The following is a 27290-nucleotide window of genomic DNA, read 5'->3' as shown; positions in this document are numbered from 1 at the left end:
GGGACAAGGAAGGTTGAGGGTTGTGGAAGGGTACTCCTCCCCACACCGCTTGGGGGGTCAAGCCACCAGCGAAGGGACGTGAGGACCTGCCCTGGCACCGTGACCAATGAATTCAAGCTGTCGCGCCCCAGGCGGTAGGCCAAGGTGAGCCATGTCTGCAACAGTCTGAGCCAGAGCCTAGCATGCCGGGTCACGTAAGTGCAAGAAGCCATTGGCCAAGGAGACTCAGGCACCCGCTTGCTGTTGTGGTTGAGAATTGCTGGAGGCTTTGAATTATGTCTGTGATGGCTCAAAATCGGGACTCCAGCAGAAGAGCTTGCGTCTGTACCGAGTCTAACACTGCCACAACGAATTCTATTCTCTGGGTCGGTTCCAAGGTCGACTTCCCCAAGTTGAGGAGACCAAGCTACTCAAACATGCAATTGACCAAACGGATTTGGGACTGCACCTGTGCCCTGGTGCAGCCCCTGAGCAGCCAGTTGTCTAGGTAGGGGTATACTTGCACCTGCTGGCAATGGAGGAAAGCAGTCACAACTGACACGCACTTGGTGAACACTCAGGAGGCTGTTGAGAGGCTGAATGGTAAGGCAGTGAATTGGTAATGCTTGTGGTTGACCACAAAGTATAGGAAGCGCCTGTGTGCTGGACAAATCGCTATGTGGAAGTACGGACTCTTCATGTTGAGGGCGTCATACCAGTTTCCCGGATGCAGGGAAGGGATAATAGTGCCCAGAGAGACCATGCAGAACATCAACTTTACCATTAATTTGTTGAGTCCGTGCAGGTCTAGAATAGGTCTGAGATCCCCCTTGGCCTTGGGGATTAGGAAGTATTGGGAGTAGAATCCCTTGCCCTTTAGCTCCTGAGGAAGCTCCTCCACCGCTTCTATGGTGAGGAGCACCTGCACCTCCTGGATAAGGAGTTGCTCATGAGAGGGGTCCCTGAAGAGGGACACAGAAGGGGGTGGGGGGGAGGGTAGGAACAGAACTGGACCCAGCAGTCCGAGGTTATTTGGGACCAAGCACGTTAGACGTGGGACAAACCATTCAAAAAGGGCGGGGAAGGATCCGGGAATGAGTCTGGTGCACCGTCCTCAAGCACCCCTTCAAAAGGCTTGCTTGGAACCCAACGATGGTTTGGTCGGGCCCTGGCCTTTTCCGTAAGGGGGAGGTGGGGTTGGAAGGCTTCCTTCTGCCGTTCTTGCCCCTTCTTCCATAAAATTCCTGCCTTAGTCGAGGAGGGTAGGAGAGCTGCTGCTCCTGTAGTGGCTTAAAATGTTTACATTGGGTTGTCAGCGTGTGCATACCCAAGGATTTCATAGTAACCCTTGAGTTTTTGAGGCTATGCAACTGAAAGTCAGTCTGCTCCATGAACAGGCCTGCCCCATCAAAAGGCAGGTCTTGCATTGTCTGTTGAACCTCGGGCAGTAGGCTCAAGGCTTGCACCCATGAGGTGCACCTCATGGCGATACCGGAGGACAAGGTGCGCACCACCGAGTCCACAACATCCAGTGAGGCCTGTAAAGAGGTCTGTGCCACCACCTTGCCCTCCTCTACTATGGCTCCAAACTCCTCCCTGGACTCAGTTGGCACAAGCTCCTTGAACTTGAGCATTGAGTTCCAGGAGTTGAAGTTATACTGGTTCAGAATTGCCTGCTGGTTGGCAATCCTGAACTGGAGCTCCACACTGTGGAGTACACTTTACGTCCGAACAAGTCCAGTCATTTGGCTTCTTTGGACTTGGGAGCTCTCATTTATAGCCGCAACCACCAATGAACAGGGCTGCGGGTGCATAAAGAGGTATTCGTACCCCTTTTAAGGCATGAAGTATTTCCTCTCAACGCCCTTGGAGGTGAGAGGGATGGAGGTCAGGGTCTGACAGATGGTCTTGGTATTGGTCTGTATAGTTTTGATGAGGGGCAGAGCCACCCTCAAAGGACCCTTTGGGGCCGAAATGTCGACCACCGGGTCCTCTGACTCCACTACCTCCTCAGCCTTCAGACTCATGTTGTGTGCCACCCTGCACAAGAGGTGCTGGTGGGTGCGACTACAGGAGGTGGTCCGGAGATGGAAGTGCCTGCAACAGCCTCGTTCGGGGAGAAGGACGAAGAGGCTAATGGGGGAACCAGGTCCTCCTGTCCCTCCTGCTCATCAGGAGCCTGACTACCTGTCTCGCTGGCTGTACCAGGCTCAGGAACCAAAGTTGGAGTTGGTTCTGGGGGGGGGCGCGGGGGCACAGCGCCTTCTTAGCATCCCTAGGTGTGGGGCGACTGGCTGAAGCCTCCAGCATCCTAGGTTAAGAGGTGGCCAATCAGAAGCATTTAGACTGGGTGCCCTGGGCGTAGTGGTACACCCACAGGGTCCAGAATGACCACGGTGCTGGTCCCTGCCACTGTGCAGGCCATGGCCCTGCCCCCACCACAGGGCATCCACAGCCTGACCGGTGACCCGCCCTGAGTACCTAGATCCCGAGTCCGAGGGCTAGGATCAGGACCGCAAGGGCCAGGGTGGTGCTGAGCAAAGCTGATCTGGCAAACAGCTCTGCGCTGGGGAGTGGTGCCGCGACCTGGAGCAATGCCACAATCTGGAGCAGTACTGGGATCTGGAGCTATGCGGGGTCACTGAGCAGTGTTGGGACTGGTGCCGGGTCCGGGACCTGCTGCGCGATGGGGACCGACACATGGATCAGCATTGCGATGGTGAGCGGTGGCGCAACCTGGAGCGGTGCTGCGAGTCCAACCGGTTCCGCGATTCTATCAGTGGTACCAAGCGTTGGATCATCGCTGGTTTGCCTCGAGATGGTGCCATACGATGTGGTACCAGAGGTTTGGCGCAAATCGTAGGTGACCTCGGCGCTGTCATGGCAATGAGGTTCCTTGCAGCAGCAAAGGTGTCTGGGGTGGATGGCGGGGTGGATGGCAGCTCCACTTCCTCAATGATGTAGGCTGGGAAATCCAATGGCACCAGACTCAACGGTCCCCCTTGCGGGGCCGAAGTCAATGGTGCCATCTCTGCAGGCTTCGGCACTGAGTGCTCCTCATGAGGATGCGCCCCATTGGCCGACTCCAGAGGGGTGGGCCTCTGGGACGAAGAACTGCTCCTCCCTTGCTTCCAGTGCTGCTTCTGCACTGGGGAGTGGGAGTGGGAGCGGTGCCGGGTCAATCCTGCTGGTTTCGGCACCGAGGAGCAGCGGTGCTACAGGTCTCTAGTAGAGTCCATCCGCGGTACCACTTCCACCACTGTCGCCAGGGTGCTACGCACCAAAGAACTTGGTACCAGGTCCTGCCGCACCGGCAGAGGCTGAGGTTTAGGTGTCACCTCCATAAGGAGCTGCTTAAGGCAAAAGTCTCACTCCTTTTTGGTTCTGGGGTGAAACCCTTTACAAATCCTGCACTAATCGGCTTGGTGAGCCTCTTCCAGACACTTCAGACAAACGTCATGGGGGTCGCCCGTTGGCATCAGCTTGGAGCAGGACTTGCAGGGCTTGAACCCCTGGGACTTGCGCATAAAAGCCCTCCCAAGAAAAAGCAGTTGGGATAGAGGGTAAACCCCCCAGCCCAACTGCTAAGAACTAATACTAACTAAAAATTAAACTAACTAAAATGTATAAAGAACAGAGACAAAATAAAGAGGCTGGGGAAACATGGTAGAACTTGCTGAGCAATACGCCACAGTTCCAACGACTGTCACTGGCAGTAAGAAGGAACTGAGGAGGTGCCGGGTCAGCAGGGTCATATTTTGAACGCCATGAAGGCACCACTCCAGGGGACTCCACAGCCGACCCGACGGGTGCTGCTAGGGGAAAAAACTTTCCAACAACTGTGCACGTGGCACACGCACACCTAATTGGAATCGATATGAGCAATCATTTGAAGAAGAACCACTGGCATGTGATCAATACTGGGAGCACGATAAGCACCTGAAGACCACTTATTGCCAAACCAGGGGTGATAACCACACCTTAGAGCACTCCCAATCAGCATCGACCTGCCTCTTGTACAAGCAATCAGATTGGGTGCTGGGAACTGTGCCAAGCAAAGAACCCACAGTGCTGCATGACAATTTCCTGAGCAAGCATGGCTGACAAGAATTATGTTGTCCAATGAACAGGGGACAGGACTGGGACTCAGCAGACCTGGATTCTATTCTCAGCTCTGCTACTCACCTGCTGGGTGATTTGGGAAAGTCACTAAATTTCTCTGTGCTCCTGTTTCCCCTCCAATTTTTAGCCTATCTTGTCTATTTAGACTGTTGGCCTTCTGGGACAGGGACTGTCACCTATTGTATATATGTACAGGGCTAACACACTGGACCCTGATCTTGGCAGTGCCCTCTAGGCACTACTGCACTACACATAATGAACAACAAACATTTTTAAGTTACTTTTTGTTTTTTTGTATGGTCTAAACAGATGCAGGGAGTATGAAATGCTGCCTCTATTCATTAAGTAAATATTTTAATGTTAAAACAAATCTGCTGCAGAATTAGATACAGGAATTTTTATTAGGTTTCACATTAGTATGTGTCATTAAAAAACTTCAATAATAACTGGTTTGGTAAGTGAGACCTGTCTTATTCACAGGTCAGCGATTCAAATCTTGAGACTGTAATGAATAATTCAGCCTGACAAGACAACTGTTGTTTCCTGAGAACAATTCCATTTGAGCTACAGAACACTTAACATTCTGAACAGCTTAATTACTAACAATGAATGAAATACAGCTCTCTAATCACTGTTCAGATGAAGATAAATTAAACAAGGAAGAAAGGCTAGGGACAGGCAATTTTTACAGAGAGCAACAGGAACAGTCCGAGACTAGAAAAGCGAAAGGGCATAATAAACACGGGGTACTACAAACTCTTATTTAAAAAGACATTAACTTTGTACATAATCAGTGCAAGGACAGTACAAAATGCCTGTAACACTGGAAAGAGGAAGGGGAATATAGCTACAAGGACTTAAGCAGGTTGTTACTTGCTTCTGCCAAAAGAGAAGCAGAACTATGAAGTTGCTTCCCAAATGAAGGACTAAGTCAGTGTATGTGTGTGAAAGAGACAGTGGCCTCATCTTTACCCTGGAAAGACACCAAATTCCTACAGTCTAGATTTAATCCATTGGTTTTATTTTCTTTCATTTTGCTCCAATCTCTGCTGATGCTACTTTTGAACAAGGCCATACACATATGCCCAGGACTGGAAGACGAAGTAGCATACAGTATGCTGCAATACTCTTTCTTTATTCCTTGTGACAATAGCTAGTAGGCCAAGCAGCGTAGTCCTCCAATTAGTGCCATGGATTTTCTGTCTCTTTCCAAGTTGTATTAAGAGGCTACTTGAAATCTCTTCCTGGAAGTGGATGGATTTCTTTGAAAGGATTTGGAGTAATGTTGTGAACCTGAAAATAAAAAACATTATTTAGTAAGTGTACTATAACCAAAAGTCACATCAACCCTGTATTTGGGTTGTTTCCGTAGGCCTCCTTTAGAAGAACATGTATTAGCTTGATTGTATTCTCACGTCACCTTTTTTATCAAAGTAGTTCTTTTGGTTTGTATTAGTTTCTCTACACAATGCTTTAACTAAAGAATTACACAAAACTCAGGAAAACCTACAATTCTTAGAAATGAGAATGGACACACAATGTGTGGAATGGCAGACTTTCATTGGCTGAATGCAACCTAACATAAGAAGTACTGCTTTATCCCAGAAGTTAGAGAGCCCCATACGAAGATTCATTTTAATACTGAATCCAATATCCAGTACCTCCTTGTTTTGCTGGTACAGCAAAGGAAAGACCTTAGCTGAAATCCAACAATGATTTAATTTAATATTTGATTTAAAGAACATTATAAACAAAAAATTTCCATTTTCTTTTTCACATTAAAATTACTTGTTTATGTTCAATATGCTATTAATAAATAAGGGACTTTTACACTTTGTAGCTCATGTAAGCCAATCTTATCACACACATCAGGGGCTCCTTGCATCCCTCCATTTCCCCCCACCTCCAGCTTCTTATGTGTCACCGTACCATCCCCCTCTTTTTCAGGGACTTCCTGCAACTCCCCCCAATCTTCTCGCTGCCAGGAGTTGTTTGTGCCCCCAATTTCCCCTTCCTCCCATGTAAAGGCTACCCTTTCTATCCCCCATGCTAGTGGCTCTGTGTCTCCCCATTCCCACGTCATCCCACGCACTCCTCCCCCCATCTCCCTATGCCAAAGGGTCTGTCTCCCTCCTCCCTCCCATGCAAGGGATTCACAAATATCCCCCCACACCAGGGTCCCCCCACTCTCCCCATCCCCCTTGGCAGGGACTCTGCTTGCAAACCTTTCACCTATTCCCCTTATATCACCCCCACCAATTGCCATCCATTCCCTCTCTTGCCCTATACCAGTGTCCCACATTCTCCCCTGAGTGACAGGGGCTCTGTGTGTATACCCACATTTCCCACCTCAGTATTATCTGTCTGGGTGTTGTCATTCACGTGTCAATGTGCCCCCACTTCTTCCCTTTCAATGTTCTGATTTGCCCCCCGCCAAAAAAAAAACCCAATAGGGTTCTGGCCACTGATGCCTAGAAGGGACCCTGATATTTTGGAATTGATTAGATGCAGTGTTCAAAAGTTTTTGCATTACATAGACAGACAGACAAACAGAGAAATGCTATCAAAAGTTGGGTGTAAAGCTTTTGCAGCCTCAGCCAATGAAAAAGCATAATTATATGGAGTATGTTTAGACATTTTATAATCTAGTGTGGAATGTCATGTGCAATACACATCTATGAGTAAGTGTCTGGAAAAAAAACTATAAACAACCACCACCACTGCTGCCATTTATATAGAACCTACAATGAGGGGGTTGCACACTTCATAGCTTCTGTAGGCCAAGCTTATTGTACACACCAGGGGCTCCTTGCATACCTCCACCCTGCCACAAAAGCTCCCTGCATGCTGCCCTCCCCTCTATTTCAGGAACTCCTCCAATCTCCTCCCTGCCAGGGGCTCCGTGTATCCCCCCATTCCCCTCTCCACCCATACCAGGGTCCCCATTATCCCCACCATTCCCACCTCTTCCATGCCCTCCTTTCTCCTCTTCCCCCCCATGTCAGAGGCTCTGTGTGCTCCCCCACACAAGGTACCCCCAATTTCCCCCTCATCAGGCGTTCTGTGCGTTCTTTTTTAAATTAATCTTTTGGTTTTGCTTACCTGTTAAAAAGCCTTGACCTGTCCATGTATGGTTAGCAAAATCCATGGGCGTCAATGACCTTTTATGAGGGGTATCTGACTGTAAAAAGGGGGGAAATATTTTTGTTCATTATGGTCCTCTCACAGGTTAAGGATTTGATTGTGACTTTCACACCACAGCCCAGCACAGAGGGCACTGCTCTAGGCGTATAACAGACATTGTGCCTCCACAGGCATCTTTCTTGCATATGGAGGTGGCGCAATCTGCTTCACTCACTAGGATGCAGCAGATCTCTCTTCCCAGCACACTAACCCCACTCTTCAGACCAGTGTAGATGGGGTGCAGGAATGTGGTCCCACCCTCTTTTAGACATCCTGCTCTCTGGAGGGAGTAGGAGTAAGCAGTCCCTTCACTCCTGAGATCGCAAGGTCTGGTACTGTGGGAGGCTGTTTTGCAGTCATACAAAGATGGTGGTGGTGTTGGGGAGGCAGGTTTTCTGCATCTCTCTCTGTCCCACCCTTCCATAGATGTCTGGCCCAACATCTCTAATCACACAAAAACCCACCCTGAATGTGTTAGTTGTGTTGGGTCTTGAAAACTGATCAATAATGACAGTTCGTTCTCTAAGTGGTCGTTGCTCTGTACTGTCAGGTACTGCACTTGACACTCTACTATGAGGATATCTCCCTCTATGCTGAAAGAGAAAAAAAAATTGAGCATTGAAATAAATGCAAATATTGGCATGGCTAAAATAAGAATCCTTTTGACCTTTGCTTAAATTAAAAGGAAAAAAAAAAGCAAAGAGCTAATTCTCCATTAAGTGAAAGGCTTGAGTTAAGAGTTTTTAAAATAACTATTTTGGGCTTTTCAATTGGATTTCAAGTGTCTAAAAATTAAGATAACATGTTTTATAGAGAGGGTAGGAGAGGGGTAAGTGTAATTGCAAGAGGCTCTGTTTAAGACGAAGAATGATAGCTGTGTTAACAGCATGTGTCTATCTCTCATGTTCTACATAATTTGAGAGGGTTATGCTAGACCCTACTGTACCTATTATAAAAGACAGCTAGGAGGGTCTTCCACATCCCAGGTGAGTCCTCTAACCATTGAGTTTTTAGTAGAAGGAGTGGGGGTGCAGGACCACCACCAGTACTGTTTTTCATGAGAAAGGACTGAGTTGGCTAAAATGCTTAATTCTAGGAAAGAGTTTACATGTAGGAATCCTGAAGCACCTCCCTCCCAGCACAGAGTTAGGCACCTAACATCCTTTGAGGGGCAATGCTTAGACCTCTCCCCTCTCCTCAACATCTCTACTGACTATGTCCATTTTAGAGATGAGGAAGTGAGGCACAGTAAAGCAAGTGACATGCTCACAGTCACACTGGATGTCTTTGCCAGAGTAGGGACTTGAACCAGGGTCTTCTAAGTCCTAGGATAATGCCCCAACCACTACACCATCTCATTAAGGAGCATAAGAACATACAAAACCATAAAAGTTATGGGTTTCTTCATGTATGTCCATATTTATAATTTTAAAAATATTTGGAAATATATTATTCAAACTGAAATAATTTCAAAATTCTAATTTACTTTTCATCATTTTTCTCTTTTCTTGTACTTCATACTTCTTGGACAATGAAAATGGATCAGTTTCACTTTTATTTATATTCACTTTTAGTCAATTTCAATTTCTACCTCTCATGCACTGGCACAAGGCAACAAAACACTGCAAGGCAATATATAAATCTAAAACACAGATACAAAATTCATTTATATCTGCTCTTTAGAAATTCAAGAAAAAATTATTTTATTTTAGAAAAATATCTTTAAAATAACCTACATTTGGGACCTAAAATATCTCCCAATGTCCCTTCAAAACGTAACTATAAATTCTCACATATCTTAAGGCCTTGTATCACAATAAAATATGATTGAATACAACTCTCCCCAAAGTACTAATTTCAACCAGTGATACAAAGTGGGTTTGGGGAATTTTTTTGTTCAAGTTACTGATGTCCTTTAACAATATTAACAAGCACATCTTACAAAGCCTTGCCGTGATCCAGGTACTGAAAGATACTGTTCAACAGTCTCCGTGTTTATTGGTGGTAACTTGTTCCGGGCTGTATGTACAAGTGGAGAGGACAAGCGATCTAAGCCAGTATACCTGTAGGATTCAGATTAAACAGATTTCATATTCCATCTAATACACCGGGGACAACATTTCTTAATACATTTAAGTTACTGTAAATAGCAGAACACTTAATGCAGCGGCAGCTCTCAGAACATGCTTTATGTATGCTTCATTTTTCTGTATGAAGTGTGGAATCTTTCAGCAATCTTTTACAATACTTCACTAAACCCTGTAACAATGAATGCTCTTGTTCAAGTTCAGCAAGGAAGAAGAAAGTGAAACTAAAAACTCACAATTTAGTGCCCCTAAGGACTTCATCACTGTACACATTAGGAGTTTTTGAGCATAGTGGGTCTGAAGTGAGAGATGGTAGCCTACGATGGGTTGGCATTTTCCTAGAAGATGCCAGCAGTACCCGAGATGATGAGAGAATACTGTTATCAGTAATTCGCCCCCGCCGAGTCCGCACTGAGTTGAGAACACTGGAGCCTGTACTATGTTGTTTGTCTTCTTGTTCATTCCTAGAGAGAAAACAAAACGCACACTTTTTAGAAGAATATAATTGTTACTTTTATAAATTAAAACTCAGTCATATCTATTATTGACAGAAAGATGTCTGCATTTTTAATTACATTTTTGAAATCCCAAAGCATATTTTATATGGCCAAAATGACAAAGTACAGCATAAAAAAAGTGTACTATTTTCATAGCAATATTTACTGTATCTTGTCTGCCAAGCTTGTATGCCTCTGTTGGAGTGGTTTAGCTTGAATTGTCATGACGCCATTCAAATCACTATAGAAATTGCTGGAGAAACGGTGAACCTAAACAGAGCAAAAAAATAAATGTATTTAACCTTTCAGTCTCATTACCTTCTATGGAGGAAGGCTTCAAAACCCCCAAAACCCACATAGTTAGGTCAAAAAATGCTTAAAAACAGTATGCAAGAGAAATCCCACTTCAGATCATAATGGAAAATGTCTCCCATAAAGAAGATAAAATGCAAACAAATAAGGGTTAATACTCCACAAAACAAAGCTGGAAAACTAAAACTAACAATACATATTACAAGAAAGAACTCCTGAATATTATCACTGCAAACATAAGTAATATGTATCCCATTATTTATTGCTATTATAGGCAGAGATGGCAGCAATGACTATAATTAGGGTTGCTTTTCCATTCTATTGTAAGTAATTGAAAACAGAGCCCTATAACTTTGCCTAAAGCTTTTTCTTCAGGCTAAAATTTTTCTTATTGTGTGTCCACTTCAGGCTTTTATATATAATTTATATATATAATTTATTTACTTACTTTTTGAAAAGTTCCACCAAAAATGGTTCAGCCATTTCTGAGAATGAGGTTAGTGAAAAATACGTTTTGTTACTATTAAAAAAATTTACAACCACTTTACAGAGAAGCTCTACCACCACCAGGCTTTGGAGTAGGGACTCAAAAATTTAGCGGAGGAGTTGCTGTAGGGACAGAGAGGCGACTTGAAATGCCCCCATGAAAATCCATCCAAATTTGGCCAAATTATAAACCTCTGACCATTGCTGTCTGCACTTAGTCAGTAAAGGTTTGTTAGAGGACGGTAGCTAAATTCTCAAAATATTCCATTTTCACTTGGCATATCCTAGATCAAGGCTGCAGGGGCTGAATAGGACTTTTTTTTTGGTTGCAATTTACTCCTGGCTGCTGGGCCACTACAGTACCAAGCACTGGAACTAAGGCCTTGTCTACACTACAGGGAAAATTCAATCTAAGCTATGCAATATGAGTTACATGAATAGCGTAACTCAAATAGACATAGCTTAGATCCTCTTACCGCGGGGTCGACACTACGCAATGTCGACAGGAGACGCTCTCCGCTCGACTCCCCCCACGCTTCTCAATCCGGTGGAGTACAGGAGCTGACAGGAGAGCGATCTGCGGTTGATTTAGTGGGTCTTCACTAGACCCACTAAATCAACCATCGATGCATCAATCGCTGCTCACTGATCCCCCATAAGTGTAGACAAGCCCTAAGAGCAGAGAAGCTGTCTCTCCTATGTTCTCAAAGTTCCCTCTGTGGATGCCTAGGAAGCATGGAGGAAAAGAAGAAAGCTGCTTGAATGCAGGGGTAGGGACATGCTGGATGTGAATAGGGACAGACTATGGGAAACAGAAGCATAGGGGACAGAGACAGAAAGGGACAGGCTAAAGAAAAGAAACAGAAGAGTATGTAACTGCTAGAGCATACCCACCTCCAGAAACTCAAATAGAACCCAAGACTCCCAAGTTCCAACACTGAGGCAGACACTGAACAAGTCCCTTTGTCCACCAACCCATAATGCAGTGGGGAGCAGAAGGGGAGAGAGAGGGAAGGGAAGAGAGAGAGAAGAGGAGCAACTAAGACAATCTGATGTTAGGGGTTTTGAACGAGGGGAGTTAAGCTGGAACTTCACATGCACCTTGCAGGGAAGAGTTCTTTCATGGTTCTATTAAAAGGGAAGGATTGTCTCTCAATATAAAGGGTATGATTTTCTGGGAGGGAATAGGGAGTACTGTTATCTGTTTTTATTGCACCTAACACAATAAGGTCTCAATTCTAATTGGGGTCTTTGGGCTCTAATTGGGGTCCAAATAAAAAGTGGTTATAACAATGATGTAGACTTGTGTTTTTTAAAAACCAGACTCAAAGATGGAAAGTCAAACTAAATACCTTAGATATGCATAAATCAATAAAATGGAAACTTTTCAGATCTAAGTTAGAAAAGGCCTAGGCCAACTGAAAACAGAATTCTGTTTTGTGGAACAATATTTTACCTGAGATGGAACAAAATGCGAACCAAAAGATGTGCTTCGTGCCTCAGAGCCTCTTGATGGGGGGACACTTGCTGTATCTGCTGTAATACGGGAGACTAGTTGATGTGGCAATTTACTTGTAATAGCTTTCAATTTCTCCACCTGCTTGTCATTCTCTGCACCAGTGTAGAACATACAAGTGATTAAGAAACAAAATTTTATGCAGTTAAACAAATTGATGATGGTAGGAAAATATCAGTGACTCAGGTTTGACATATTATCTGCTAGAAAAACAGTATTCCACATTTATTACAAATGTTGACATTTTGTCTTAGATTAGTTTTAATTTAAGTCTTCATAACATTTAAAAATAAACTAGTTGTGAGATTAAAAGCATTTATTTCTAAAAACATTTTCAAAATGACTGTATTTTCTCTGTCAATGATAAAATCAGTTGGGCCATGTACGTGGAAGAGATGTAATTTGCTTTTTTTTAGAAAACACTGGTAAAACAACTGGAACATTATTGAAACATTCTCATGTAAGGTGTGTTAGAAACAGAAAAATGTGTGAACAGAAGCAACCAAATGTCCTCTTAATCCATTCCTGCCTGCCAAAAGCTGAATTGCTACTTTTCCAGTGAGTATAAGCCATTATATTATTTCTATCATATCCTTAAATTTCTCAACAGTCCTAGCCCACATACTTTGCTTAGCAGCCTATTCTCCACAAGTGGATTTCCTTCTTAGAGGACAAGGTAGCAAACCTAAATCTCCTCCTCTTTAATGCATAATACTGAGCTAAACAATTCACTTGTAGCCTGAACAATTCTTGTGCAGTCTGGCAATTACACACGCAACACTCAGTTCTACCAGCATAGATTCCTGCAAATATTTAACAACTTCTACTTAGACCGTTTCTACACTATGGGGGCTATAATGGCATAGTTACAGCCCTGTAGCTATGCCAGCATAACTCCAAAGTGTAGACACAGCTAGAGCACTGGAACGGGTTTCTACATTGCTTAGGGAGGTAATGTTCCCACTGAAATAGTAACTAGGTCACTAGAAGCATTCTTCTGTCAACCTAGCTGTGTCTATGCCAGTGGTTAGGCTGCACAGCTACCCCACTCAGAGCTGTGAATATTTACGTGTAGACCAGCCATAGTTTTAAAATGAATTTGAGGTTTATTATTTTACTAGTTTCCATTGATATGTTTTTCCTTTTTATTTAAGATTAATTTTATGTATGTTTTTCTGGCATTGTTTCTTCTGTTAATCTGCATTGTTTCTTAAAATGTATATCCCATTAGCTTCTAAAGGCAACTCCATGCACATGCCAGAGGACAACATTTCACCAATAGTTAGTTCTTTACCTTCTGCTTTTCTGTGCAACAGTCTGTTGAAAACACCAGGAAGAGTTAAATTTAATCACAGTGAACTATGTTCTTTCATCCTATGTTCATTTCTGCATAACCCACAGTCAGCGTAGCTCTCTCTCCTCCTCTAGTGGCTGGACCACACAGAGTTTGATGAGTCTCTACTGTGATTTTGCTAACAAACTTGGGTCTTTTAGCTTAAACATTAGAGGCTAATGCTTTTAAATACCCAGGTCCCAGATTCAATCCTTACTGCTGAAGAGCTTCCAAGAGGCATCATGTTATATATTGCACCAAGGATCTCTTTGTGCCTACAAGCACTTCTTGTGAGAGACCTCTCTTTATGGGGCTGATCCAAAGCCCACTGAAGTCAGTAAGAATCTTTCCATTGGGAGGATGTGCATGAATTTTATAAAGTGCCATGTAAACACAAAGTGATATTTAAGAATAATAATAAAGATGTTTGCTAAGCCATATTTAATTAATTGGTGAAATTAAATTACTGTTCCAAGTACAAGTCTATAAGTGCCATCTACAAAAACTCTGAGTACCTGTGATAGCAGTTTCCCAGTTTTTTCTAATCAGCTCCTCCACTATTTCAACTATATTGCTCCAGACACCATCAAACACTTCAGCAGCCACTGCGTCTTTGATACAGGCATTGGGAGAAACTGGAGGAATGCCACATTTATTCCTCTTTCGAGCAAGCTGGGTTTTCTTTTGTTCCAAACACTCATCATCACTAATGATTGAAGCAAATTCAGCTTTATTACCAACTTCTACATGTTTCTGTTAACAAAAACAGTGAAACTAACATATTTTCTTATGGATCCAGAAAAGCATAAAATAGATTTGTATTTAAAAGATCAAGGTTCATATTATACATGACCCAAGTACTGTGGGAAGAAAACAGAACCGCTCTAAACTGAAATTATGAATTGGTTTTACTTTGCTTTGTTGCCTCTTGCTGGTTGAATGGAGGTGGTAGCAGCATGAAAAATTAAACTGGGGCGTTATAGCAAGAAGTTTTTGAGACTCTTGATATAGCAGCCATAGACATAGATAGTATAGCAGGAATGAGACAAAACTGATGGACTTGGGCACGTGGGGCTAGAATCCCACACCCCCTTACTTCACCACCACCTAAGGAAAATACCATCCCACCAGCTCTGAAGGGGAGAATATTGTGTAGAGTAGATCCTTAGCTCCACATCCTGCTCATCCCGACACATTTGCCATGACCATGTGGAATGACTTGGAGGGATTTCTACAGCTTTGCAGGAGCAGGGGACCATGTAACTTCATGTGCCACACCCACCCTTCCATTATTATATGGACATTTTCACCCTTTATTTCTCTCTCTTCCTGTCTGGACTGGGGAACAGGTGTGTCACAGAACCCTTACTCACTGCCTCATGATACACTTAGTATGAAAAGAGCTTTCTGGAACTAAATTTTATTCTGTGCTTATTCTAACATTAACTATATCATATTACAATTTAAGAAAATGAAAAAAATTATATTAAAAACAACCTCTATAATCTCAATTCAGAAAGGCCTCATCCTTGGCTGCATTCTAGATGTGCCGATGGAAAGTGACCCTAAAGATGGTGTAGCTGGCCCCAGAAGAATCAAACTAGTTCAGGGACAGGGAGAGGGCACAATGGTTCCTTTACCATAACTTCCCAACCCTACAGCCAGCGCTAGGTATGTGGTTTCCCTGCACTCTCACTCTTCAGGCTCCTTTAACTTATGCCAGGGGACACATCGGTAGCCCAGGGTTGGAAGGGAACGGAAAGGGGGCTTAAAATCACTTTTGCATCCCTCCTTTTTGAGCTACACAGTGTACTTCTGAACCACAGAAGTGAGGACTAAGGAATTTTCTAAATTAATTGGAAGTAGGTTTAGAGAGAAGCAAAGCACCAGGTTTTAAGCAATTTCATGACAGTTTCTCATTATATTCTTCAAAAAAATATATAATTTATTTACAGCTCCTTGTTGTCAAAAGCAAGATATTCTTCAAATTTTCCATCCACCTCATAGATTTCTTCTTCCAGGAATGAATACTCAGATGACTCAGAAACAGAAATCCTTGGGGAACCACAGTTTAATGATTTGTGTACTGGGGATGCTATTGGAACTAATTTAGATCCCGAAATGCACAGCCTGAAATAAAAGAATTAGAATTAAATATACATGGAAAGAAGTGTAAATAGGCAGATGCTGCATTATACTGAGGTGTTTTAAGGTTATTAAAATAATATGCCTATAAACCTATGAAAAGATATGATAGATCAAAGTGAAGTGCTTTTGACTAAGTAAATTTTATTTCCACTACATAAAGACAACATACTGAAATGATATCCTAATAAGGTCTTAAAAGCCTACGATACAATTGCTGCACAATCAGGGAACTCTTTGATAGGTCATACAAACTTTTCACTTATTTGATCATCTATAAGAGGTAATGTTTATGTATTTGTGACTGAGGTTTTTTTATGTTAACTGTAACTATATTTAGTTGCTATAAATATTAGGAATATATGAAAAAAATGTAATGTCAATAGAAATGCTTAAAAAGTAACATATATGAAACTGTTAACATACTCTTTTGTGTTGCTAGTACTTTCACAGAGGCCAAGTAAAGATTTGGTGTATGCCGAGCTAGTTGTTCTGCTCTGAAAATGCTGAAAGCCTTCATCCCTAGGAAAAAGAAGCTGTTTTCCTAAAATCCTGCAAAATACAGAATGTGAAGTAGTTACACGTAATCAAATCAGAATACCAGGAAGTGCAGCAATGTGAAAAATACAGACACCTGCAATACCAACAAACATGTAGAAATAATTTAATAATAGCTTCCATACATTTATTCTGAGTAATTAATGGGAACAAGGGGCCAGATCCTCAGATAATGTAAAGTGGTGTAGCTGCACTGAAGCCAGTAGATCTATGCTAATTTAAACCAATCGAGGATCAGGCCTATAAGCTTTAAAAATAGCCAGACATTTACTGAAAGGACAACAGATAACACCCACACGAGCTACATGAACTATGTTATAAAAGTTGATTTGCATACAGAACATAAAACTTTCTTTCATATCAACAGTCCATCAGACAACATAGAAAGAGAAAATTTTAAAATACATGGAGATCACGATCCCAATAGAGTTACTTTAACATCACTCTGCACAACTCTAGTAACACAAAAGTGACCTCTCTGGGGACAAAGGATCTGACCGAAAATGTTTATAAAGGTGGCTGCTAATGTACATGTTATTGAAATTGGGACCAGATAAGGCTTCAATGTATAGGCTGCAACTGGGGGGGTGGGGAGGGAAGTTTATTTTTCTTTTAATGTATACACAATCCCTTTGTGAAATAGAGAATTTTGGATCATTATTTATCTGATTAATGTTCATTACTTTACATTGCTTTCCACTAAACATTTTCAAGGGCTCTTGAGGGGAGTCTACAGGTAATAAGTAGGAACTTGTACATTTCAATCTGAGATTCTCAGGTTCGTTCAAATACTTGGAAACTCTTCCTTGAGAAACTCCTACTTTTTCACTGAATGGCACTGTAAATAAGAAAGTTCTGAGTCATGTTCATTAGTCAATAACTCATTAATTATTACAAATTCTCTACTTTATAAACTGACGCAGTAAGTAAAGACCTTTTCTTTTATTAGGTTTGATCCCATGCCTAATGAAATCAATGGCAATGTTCAGGCCCAGTCTGAGCAACTAAATATGTTTTGCTGTTCAAACAGAGACCAGCATGACTTACCTATTGGAAGGACTGACTGTAAACCTCTTTTTCACACTGGGGAACAATTACTCAGAGCAGCAGTCCCACTAGAGTCAATGGAGCAACTCCTGAAATTGCTCAACACTGTGAGTAAAGGCGTTCACAATCTAGCCCTGACTGAGAACTAAGGGTGTTTTTTTTTTAAAGCTCAGAGTTAACTATGGCACACTATGCATTTTTCAATATCAGGTGGTAGAAAATTCCCTAAAATAAACTCCCTTAGCACCTGTAATTAAGCACTGTAATGTTCACAGAACTTCTCGTACCTGTGAATATTTCTTCGAGAGCTGACATTCATGTCAGACAGGCTTTTTCTGTATCACTAGAATTTTTCCATACCTTTCCAGTAATCCAAGATCAGAAGAAACCACTGTGATCATCTAGTCTGACCTCCTGTATAACACAGGCCATAGAACTTCCACAAAATAATTCCTAGAGCAGATATTTTAGAAAAACATACAAACTTGATTTACAAAACAATCTCTGTCTGTGGAGGAGAGATATAGCTCTGAAAAATCTACATGACAGGATTTGCAAGAATGTTCCACTCACGGGACAGGGGATATGAACTTGAAAGCCCAAAGATCCACAGAGAACTGAAGGGCCAATGCAATGGACTCTCAAGAATCCATAATGACAGCGTTGTGTGGCTCTCTTGCTAACACCTCACCTAGTAGGATAGCTCCTTCAGAAATCATATTGCTATAGTGCTAGAGCTGTGCACTATTCTCCATTTGACAGGGTAGAGAGTTGCAGAGGCAAAGTTTATGTTGGTTCACTCATTAACTTGTACAAATTTCCAAGCAGAAATCTACCAAGTTCCCAAGGGAGCCAGTCACTCAGAACAACTGCTTCCAACCTCCACCCCCAGTCCTGACATACACTTGCAATCATTACAAGAGGCTTCAGCAGATTCCTGGAGAAGAAACGGAGCATACAGAAACAATCCAGACTGGAGAAGAGCATGAGGACCACTGTATCAAGCTTTCTTTTCTACTATACTCATCTTTTTTCAAAATAACTTAACAAAATAGTTAATGACACTTATATTCCATAACTAGTCTATCCAGTGTTATTGTAGCTATGTTGGTCCCAGGATATTAGAGAAACAGGGTAGATGAGGTAATATCTTTTATTGAACCAACTTGTCCCTCTCACCAACAGAATTTGGTTCATTAAAAGATATTTCCTCGTCCATCTTGTCTCTCTACTATCTAGTCTATAATCTTTAAATTGGCTCAAATTAAGTTAATATATTTCCCTCCTGAATCATGTACTGGTAGGCAGGTTCAATCTACCTATTTCCAGGAGCTCATTAATAAAAGTTCCATTTACTTTTTACCATCATTATCAGAGCTAAGTACCCAACATTCATATGAACTCTAGTCCAGTGAAAATACTGTAAAAATGTAATCAGCTGAGAATGCATATATTGAATTAGCTACACTTCTACACAACAGCAGGATTTCTGCATATCCTATGAATTGTTATAGCATTTAAAGAAAGAAAAGATTTTGTATAACAATACGGAAATGTTGCTTCAAGTTTATGTATTTAATGTCTCCTGATTCACATAAAGGATTGTAGTATTTATTAGTTATTATTATTGTCAACCTTAACAACACATTCTAAATCTTTTTTCATTGACATTTGGTAATTATGATTCTCTGGAAACTTAAAACTAAAATCCTTTTAAAGATTAAGGACTAGGTTATCCAGATACACACAGGCTCACATTAGAATGGTGTGGAGCCACCCTATGACAATAAGAGTGTACATATGTGCGCACACAAGGCAGTACCACTTTAATGGTGTTGTGTGACCCTCTGAGCACATAACAGGGCATGGGTCTCCTCCCTGCCCTCGTTGGGTGGTTTGCTGTGCTAGAGATCGAAGGAAAGAGCAGTCCCTGTGTTCCGCAGGCACCTTGCACCACCATGAAAGAGCCAAGGACATTTTCTCCATAAGTCCATATCTCTCCATTTACAGAACTACTTATTGCTTTGCTAACATTTCACTTTGGTTCATACTGGTTTACATGCCTCAGGATGGTGACATCACCATAGCCACATACTATTCCTGCAGCCTATGGACACACTCTTTTCTCCCGACTCCTAAAAAGGACTGCATTCAACAGGGTAGAATTGGCAGCATGGGTGTCTTTGTATTGACTTCAGGGCACACAGGATTTTGTTGTATGTCTTCACTGAGGTTGGTTTTTATAAATAGAGTATTAATTGCACTATTAGATGTATGCTGTAAATATTAAAAGTCACTACTGAAATACATTTTTCTTCTTTTCTCATATTAATTTTCACACACACAACTATTCTCATGATACTGCACTAATATAAAATCTTTTGCGATTATTACATTACTTAGGAAGAATATCATGAGCAGGTAGAGCACTGAGAGTCCATGCATGGCTAAGGACTAACACCCAGTTTGACCACTAAAACAATGAGGAGTCCAGTGGCACTTTAAAGACTAACAGATTTATTTGGGCATAAACTTCTGTGGGTTAAAAATCCCACTTCTTCAGATGCATGGAGAGAAAATTACAGATGCAGGCATAAAAGCTTATGCCCAAATAAATCTGTTAGTCTTTAAGGTGCCACTGGACTCCTTGTTGTTTTTGTGGACACAGACTAACACGGCTACCCTTCTGAAGTTTGACCATTGAACTGCAGATGAATTTGAACACAATTGTGAAAATAGTACTACAAATATATGCCAATAAGAACAGCTCAGATTGAGATACCTAGAAAATAAAATAAATTAATCAAACAAAATTCTGATAGCTTCAAACTAATTCTAGTAAGCAATTTCCTTACCTCAGATGAAGAGACCTTTTGGTCCACTCTTTACATTCTGCCTGCAGACTCTGGGTTTGAGAACTCACTTTTCCTTCAAACAACATTTCATCCACATCCCAGAATGACTGATGCACTCTTTGTGTATTAGCTTTGTCATATTCCTACAAATTATAAGACTGTTTTTAGGAAATACAGCTAAACATATTTAAAATGAGAACCATACCAAATATAAGACATTATTAGTAGTAGTCACTGGAGACACAACTGAGTTAACAAATGACCTTGTTACTAATTTGGTTTTCTTTACTGCTATAGCAGCTGTCCTGCACTGGAAAAAAAGTAACTTTTCGATTACAAGTCATGTGCTGTACGTTGATTCAAAACCTTAGTTTTCTGTAAAACAGTTTAATCTTTCATCAGTAAATTAGACAAAAAGTACTATTAATAAAAATTTGTGACATACATCATCCCTCCAAGAGTAAATTGAGCTTCTTTCAGTGGACAAGCCTGTAGTATAGCTTTGTATTCCAGACCAAGAATTATTCAAGTCTGTTGGTGTTATAGGACTGCTAGAAGACAGTGATGAAACAGTTTCACTGTGGAAAGAAACAAAGTAATAAGAATCAAATGTATTTTACACAAACATACTCAAAGTAGCATTGCACATATACCATATATATGGTAGTGATGTATGCCTGTGTGTGACACTGTCAAGGTTCCTTCCCCACTCTGAACTCTAGAGTACAGATGTGGGGACCTGCATGAAAAAACCCCTAAGCTTATTTTTACCAGCTTATGTAAAAACTTCCCCAAGGTACAAACTACTTTTCCTTTTGTCCCTGGACTTTATTGCTGCCACCACCAAGCGCCTAACAAATATAACCGGGAAAGAGCCCACTTGAAAACGTCTTTCCCCCCCATAATCTCCCCAAGCACTACACCTCCTTTCCTGGAGAAGGCTTGATAAAAATCCTCACCAATATGCATAAGGGAACACAGACCCAAACCCTTGGATCTGAAGAACAATGAAAAAACAATCAGGTTCTTAAAAAAAGAATTTTAATTACAGAAAAAGTAAAAGAATCAGCTCTGTAAAATCAGGATGGTAAATACCTGACAGGGTAATCAGATTCAAAACATAGAGAATCCCTCTAGGCTAAACCTTAAGTTACAAAAAGACACAAAAACAGGAATATACATTCCATTCAGCACAGCTTATTTTATCAGCCATTTAAACAAAACAGAATCTAACGCATATCTAACTAAATTGCTTATTAACCCTTTACAGGAGTTCTGACCTGCATTCCTGCTCTGGTCCCAGCAAAAGCAACACACAGACAGAGAGAACCCTTTGTCCCTCCCCCCAGCTTTGAAAGTATCTTGTCTCCTCATTGGTCATTTTGGTCATGTGCCAGCGAGGTTATCTTTAGCTTCTTAACCCTTTACAGGTGAAAGGGTTTTTCCTCTGGCCAGGAGGGATTTAAAGCTGGTTAGCCTTCCCTTCATGTTTATGACAGACACACATGACTTTCAGAACATGCTGTGAAATCCATCTGTTAAATAAGGGTAATGAGAGGGGTATAGGCTTTTAGGCAGAGCGGGATGGGTGTATGCTGCAATCATACCTATCATTCAAAGGCTGATAGGTAGGGCCCTACCAAATTCACGGTCCATTTTGGTCAAATTCACGGTCATACGATTTTAAAAATGGCTAATTTCATGATTTCAGCTATTAAAATCTAAAATTTCACAGTCTTGTAATTTTACGGGTCCTGACCCAAAAAGAAGTGGCCGGGGGGTTGCAGTACTGCTGCCCTTACTTTTGCACTGCTCCTGGCTGCAGCGCTGCCTTCAGAGCTGGGCAGCTGGAGAGAGATGGCTGCTGACCACAAGCCCAGCTCTGGAGGCAGAGTCGCCTCCTGCAGCAGTGCAGAAGTAAGGATAGCATGGTATAGTATTGCCATCTTTGCTGCTGCAGAGCTGGCCCCGCAGTCAGCAGCTGCCACTCTCCAGCCACCCAGCTCTGAAGACAGCACAGAAGTAAGGGTAGCAATACCACACCCACCCCTAAAATAATCCTTTAACCCCCTGCAACTCCATTTTGGATCAGGACTCCCCGTTTGAAAAACTATGGTCTCCCCTGTGAAATCTGCACAGTATCAGGTAAAAGCACACAAAAGACCAAATTTCACAGTGGGAGACCAGATTTCATGGTCCGTGACAAGTTTTTCATGGCTGCAAATTTGGTAGGGCCCGATTGATAGGTTAATTTTTCTACCACATTACACTGCTGGATGATTATCATTTTAACTATTACCAGGACACCCTGAACATGTGTATAGGGATTTACTTTACACATGCGACCATGCACATGCATACATACTCAATATGTGAAAGGTGCTGAAAGAATAACATGGTCCCTCCTGCACAGTTAAAGACAGTGAAGCCAAAATTGTACAAGTTATAGACAGTGTGACAAAGTTCCCCCTCTGCCTTGGTGGGTTCTCCACTTTTTGGCGGATTTGCCCACCTCAGAGGTTCACGGCAGCCCTCAGTTTGGCCTCTTCTGCTAGAGGCTCAAACCTGCTGTTCACTCAGCTAACCTCATCACTGGCCAGCATGGGGGAAATGGAGAACAATCTCTGCAGTCTCTGTTGACCCACCTAGTGGCTCGAGGACAGGCCAGATCCCTTTCCAAATTAGAACTTCCTTTTTGGTGTTGCTCACAGACCAGATCAACTCCTCCTGTGTCCGATCAGCAGTTGGAGGGATAGAGACAACCCAGGCCCGCCCTCTACACCGGGTTCCAGCCCAGGGCCCTGTGGATAGTAGCTGTCTATGCCTCCTGTATCAGCTGCGTGACAGCTATAGCTACAACTCCCTGGGCTACTTCCCCATGTCCTCCCCCCAGAACCTTCTTTATCCTCACTGCAGGATCTTTCTTCTGAAGCCTGATCATGCTTGTACTTCTCAGTCCTCCAGCAGAACGTCTTCTCACACCTTGCTCGCCCTCCACTAACTGATGGGAGGTCCTTTTTAAACCAGGTGTCCTGATTAGTCTGCCTGCCATAACTGATTCTAGTATGTTCTTAATTGGCTTCAGGTGTCTTAATTAGCTTACCTATCTTAATTGGTTCTAGCAGGTTCCTGATTGCTCTAGGACAGTCCCTGCTCTGGTCACTCAGGGAACAGAAGACTGTTCATCCAGTGGCCAGTATATTTGCCTTTTACCAGACTCCTGTACCCCACTGGTCTGGGTCTGTCACAACAAGTAAACTTTTTGAAATCTATTAGAAATTGATAGGCTCAATTTGCATTATTTCTTACAGTAAAGTGTTTAAAACTATAAAAGTTTCAATTAGTATTGCTTTATTATATTTACTGCTACTTATTATACTTTACACATACAGAGAGTGGGCTTGTGATGGTTTGCGCCCTTTGAGGTGTCACCTGATGTGCTGGGGTGTCACTGAGTCAGCCTATTCTTCCAGCCTGGGTCCCCTTTACCTGGCCTTGCTGGGCCTAGGCTCACAAGCCTCTTCCAGTCAAGCACACAGGCAGAGCCCACACCCAGCTGCATAGACAGACAGAGATCCATTCTGGTGCCCACTCTCTTTAAGGGGTACAAACCCAAAGGTTTTATGAAATTCGCCCTCTCCCTCAATGGGGAGGGAGATATGCACAACTTGAGTCAGTGGCAGTATGGACTGTCCACAGGAAGGCCAAACCTTTTGACAGTCCATTGTCCTCGCTGATGGGCCATGAACCGTGTCTGGCTTTTCCATTGTTGTACCTGAAGTGTTAGCAGTGGGCGTCACCCAAAGTAGCATAGTTGAAATACAAAGTCAATATTCCTAACTTCAGATACAGAAATGATACAGGCATACAAATTGGATAATCACATTCAGTAAATCATAACCTTTCCAATGACACCTCACAAGATCCATCCTGCATAAAGTATTTCTCAGCTGTTATTCCCATATCATAAGCATATTTTCATAAAGAATATGGAGTGAAACATCACACCTTCCCTTGGAGATTACTGCCAGAGGTTTGATCATCGACCAATACGGAGGCAGTATGCCTAAAATCCCTTTTTGGCTTTGGTTATACAACCGCCAAGAGTTATCGAACATTGTAACGTTATCCACAGGTGCTTTTGCAAAGTCCTGAGTTTCTGGTCTCAGGTTGCCTGAAAACATTTTGGTGTGTAGCATTGCGAACATAATGCAGATATCAATATCTTTTAAAGTGTAGGTGTCTTGGCATTTAGCCACCAATACCATGAGGTGGTGGGCCTCAGTTTCCCCTTTCACACAGCAGTCTAGATTAGTTGTGCTTTTTCTGGTGTGTCCAGCTCTAAGCCTGTTTACAGGCTCTAGCTCAGAAGCAGCACTGTTATAGGACTTTCTTGTTACCACTCCCAGTCCGTACCAAAGATTCTTCCAACAATCATGCATGTTACACATTTTGAAGTATTTACCACCAGTATCAAATTCTTTGTCTTGACCCACAGTGTGTGTAGTAAGAGACATAAAATTACCAGCAAATTCATGACAGAGAGGCGCTTCCAAGTAAGATCATCATACCACATCCTCTGTCTAAACAAATCAGTTTGTTTAACATTTACTGTATTTCTCATCCCCTCAGTAAAGGTTCTTAGTTTAGGTATGTCTTTGGAGTTTTGGTACGGAAAGGGTGTATGGAGACCTTGTATGTTACTGGCCCACCCCCTGTGGAGTCACATTTCCTCGCTAGGGTTAAGCCCATTGAAAGAATCCACTCCCACACACACATCCCCGGGGTTCCTTTGCGTTGCCAGCCCCCATCACTCAGTGTCTGATGCTTAGCTGTGGGGAGGGGTTTACCTGCCTGGGAAGTGGCGGTCTCTGCATGAGATGGTTCATTTGCATATCCACTGACACCAGAATGCCTGGAAGAACACCGTCCCCCCCTCCACCTTAAAGGGAGGGAGTTAGTTTTCACAGGCACAACAGGAAAAAACATTTTGCAATAGTGCTGGCCACAGGTGATGTGCCTGGGAGTGCAGATGCAGATCCAGCAAATTTCTCCTGTTACCCTTCCCTGTAATAAGTAGGGGGACACTCATGTACTCCCCCACATTCCTTCTTAACTCCTTTCCTTGCCCCTTCTCTCCCAAGGAACACACCCCTGTGTCCTCAGAGCGGCATCTGCCCCCTGTTCAGCTGTGGGCTCAGAGCTAACAGCCTTCACTGTTAATTGGGTTTGCCTCCAGTTACAGGGCCCAAGGAAACCTTAACCACTGCAGCAGTCTCCAGGATTTCACCCCCTTTCTCTGGGCTTTCTTCTAGGACACATTTTCCTATGAATTTTACAGTGAGTTCTGTTTCGTGCTTAACTGCCAATTCCTGGCAGCCAGCAACCTCGACACACTCCCTACCATCAGACAAAACACTCCCATCACCCAAGGGGATAGCAACAGGACAGGAGCTGGTTTTACCCACTCCCACCTTTGGTAGCAAATTGCTTTGCAGGGCAGTAGAGGAATTAAGGAGACATTCTCTCATTTCCTCAGCAGTTTCTGTAGCTTTGCTCCTTCCCACTGGGGCTTCAGCACAAGATTTCTCCTCGCTGTTGACAGACCCCTGCATAGCCCTAGCCACATTGAAAAAGTAATTTCCCAGAAGAATCTGGGTAGGATTTTGAGCAACCGCAGCCACGGTTAACTCAGCTTTCAAATCTCAGTTTCCATGTGCACTTTAGCCAAAGGCACAAAGATTTTGTGACCCCATACCAACAAAAGCTCTGCCATTTGTCCTGGCAGTATGTCTTTTTCCTGAACCAGGTCTCTCCTGACCACAGAGATTTCTGTACCAGTATCTCTCCATGCAGGGAGTTCTCTGCCAATTACTTTGACAGCCTTCATGTGCTTACTGCCTGGCTGTGCAGTGGCAACCTTTACAAATCCTGTGTGATAAGTGGCAACTGCCTGAGGTGCCTCTGTGCTCTGGGTAGCAGCATTTCCATGAGTTGCCTGCTGCCTGTTCCCACTCAGCAGAAGGCATATATTCTTCAGGTGCTCAGTGGAATTACGATAGCACCTGCTGGGCTCTTCTGCTTTCACAGGAGATTTGGGACAAGGACTGCAGAAGTGAACTTGGGGAAGTGAGTGTCCAGCCTCCCATCCACCCTCCTTCCTGGGGTAAAACAGGGACTTTGCTTCCCACCAAAATTAAACCCCTTTGCCTGTGATTTATTCCACTAGGTGCTTCGGATTGCTCCAATTTATCAGCATAAACTGCAAGTTCATCAACAGTTTCCATCTTTTTATCCCTTAAACACTGTTTTACATTAACACTAGACATATTCAGGAACTGTTCCTGACCAACCAAATCATACATTCCTTCAAAACTTGTATAAGTATCTTTTCCCCTCACCCACTTATCCAGTAAATCTCTCATTTTGGTTCACATAAGCCACATTACTTAATCCAGACCCTCTCTTAAAGCTTCTAAATTTTACTCTATACATTTCAGGTGTAATCTGAAACTGTTCAAAACCGAATCCTTAAATTTACCACAATTGGAAGCATCACCCATGGACATCTTATTGAATATGAGATTTCAGGCAGCAGAATTTTTGAATATGTCCAGAGCTCTCCCAGTCAATTTTGCAACCAAAATGGTCATCTTTGGATCGTCAGGAATCACATGGAGCATACACAGCCTCTCAAAGGTGATGAAATATTCAGCAGGATCACCAGATTCGCTATATAGTGGACACAACCGCTTCCACTTGTGGATTTTTGGAGAGGTGGCGCCCTCTGGTGTGGGGTTTTGTCTCCTCCATTCCATTACAGCCAGTTCATGATTCTGAGCTTCCCTTTCCCTGTCAGCCTCGAGCTGCCTCAATTCCATGGCCCTCTTGTGGGCTGCTTTCTGGGCCTCAATTTCTTTGTCTTTCAATTCCAGGGCTTGCTTCTGGGCTTCGATTTCTTTGTTTTCTTTCATTTCCAGGGCTTGCTTCTGGGCTTCCATGGCCCTCTCATGGGCTGCTTTCTCCCTGGCATTTTATGCTTCTTGTAATTCCATACGTCTTTTATGCTCTTTCTCATTTGCCACTGTCTGAAATCTGCAGAGCTCCAACTTTTTGGTAGCTTCACTTTCACTCATTTTGCTGTTTTTTCCTGTCCTTTTTTCTCTTGCC

The 27290-nt window shown here is 42.8% G+C and overlaps 1 protein-coding gene across 3 annotated transcripts in view; it reads right to left on the bottom strand.

Annotated features, from left to right (window-relative positions):
- Positions 1-4483: 4483 nt before the first annotated feature.
- Positions 4484-27290, bottom strand: part of FAM149A (family with sequence similarity 149 member A) — a 78135-nt gene continuing 55328 nt past the window's right edge. For all 3 annotated transcript variants that reach the window (XM_048848038.2, XM_075127877.1, XM_075127876.1), the window contains exons 3-14: positions 20566-20698; positions 20121-20263; positions 16087-16212; positions 15469-15645; positions 14031-14221; positions 12123-12277; positions 10035-10138; positions 9608-9835; positions 9227-9347; positions 7749-7877; positions 7204-7282; positions 4484-5394 (exon numbers count right to left, since the gene is read on the bottom strand). In XM_048848038.2, the coding sequence (XP_048703995.1) occupies positions 5321-5394; positions 7204-7282; positions 7749-7877; positions 9227-9347; positions 9608-9835; positions 10035-10138; positions 12123-12277; positions 14031-14221; positions 15469-15645; positions 16087-16212; positions 20121-20263; positions 20566-20698 (1660 nt within the window). In that variant the 3' untranslated portion in view covers positions 4484-5320. The remainder of the gene's footprint in view (positions 5395-7203; positions 7283-7748; positions 7878-9226; positions 9348-9607; positions 9836-10034; positions 10139-12122; positions 12278-14030; positions 14222-15468; positions 15646-16086; positions 16213-20120; positions 20264-20565; positions 20699-27290) is intronic.

Source organism: Caretta caretta, chromosome 4, assembly GCF_965140235.1.
Source record: "Caretta caretta isolate rCarCar2 chromosome 4, rCarCar1.hap1, whole genome shotgun sequence".
Lineage (NCBI taxonomy): Eukaryota > Metazoa > Chordata > Testudines > Cheloniidae > Caretta > Caretta caretta.
Note: the sequence above shows the minus strand (reverse complement) of the source record. Positions and strands in the feature narration are given on the sequence as shown.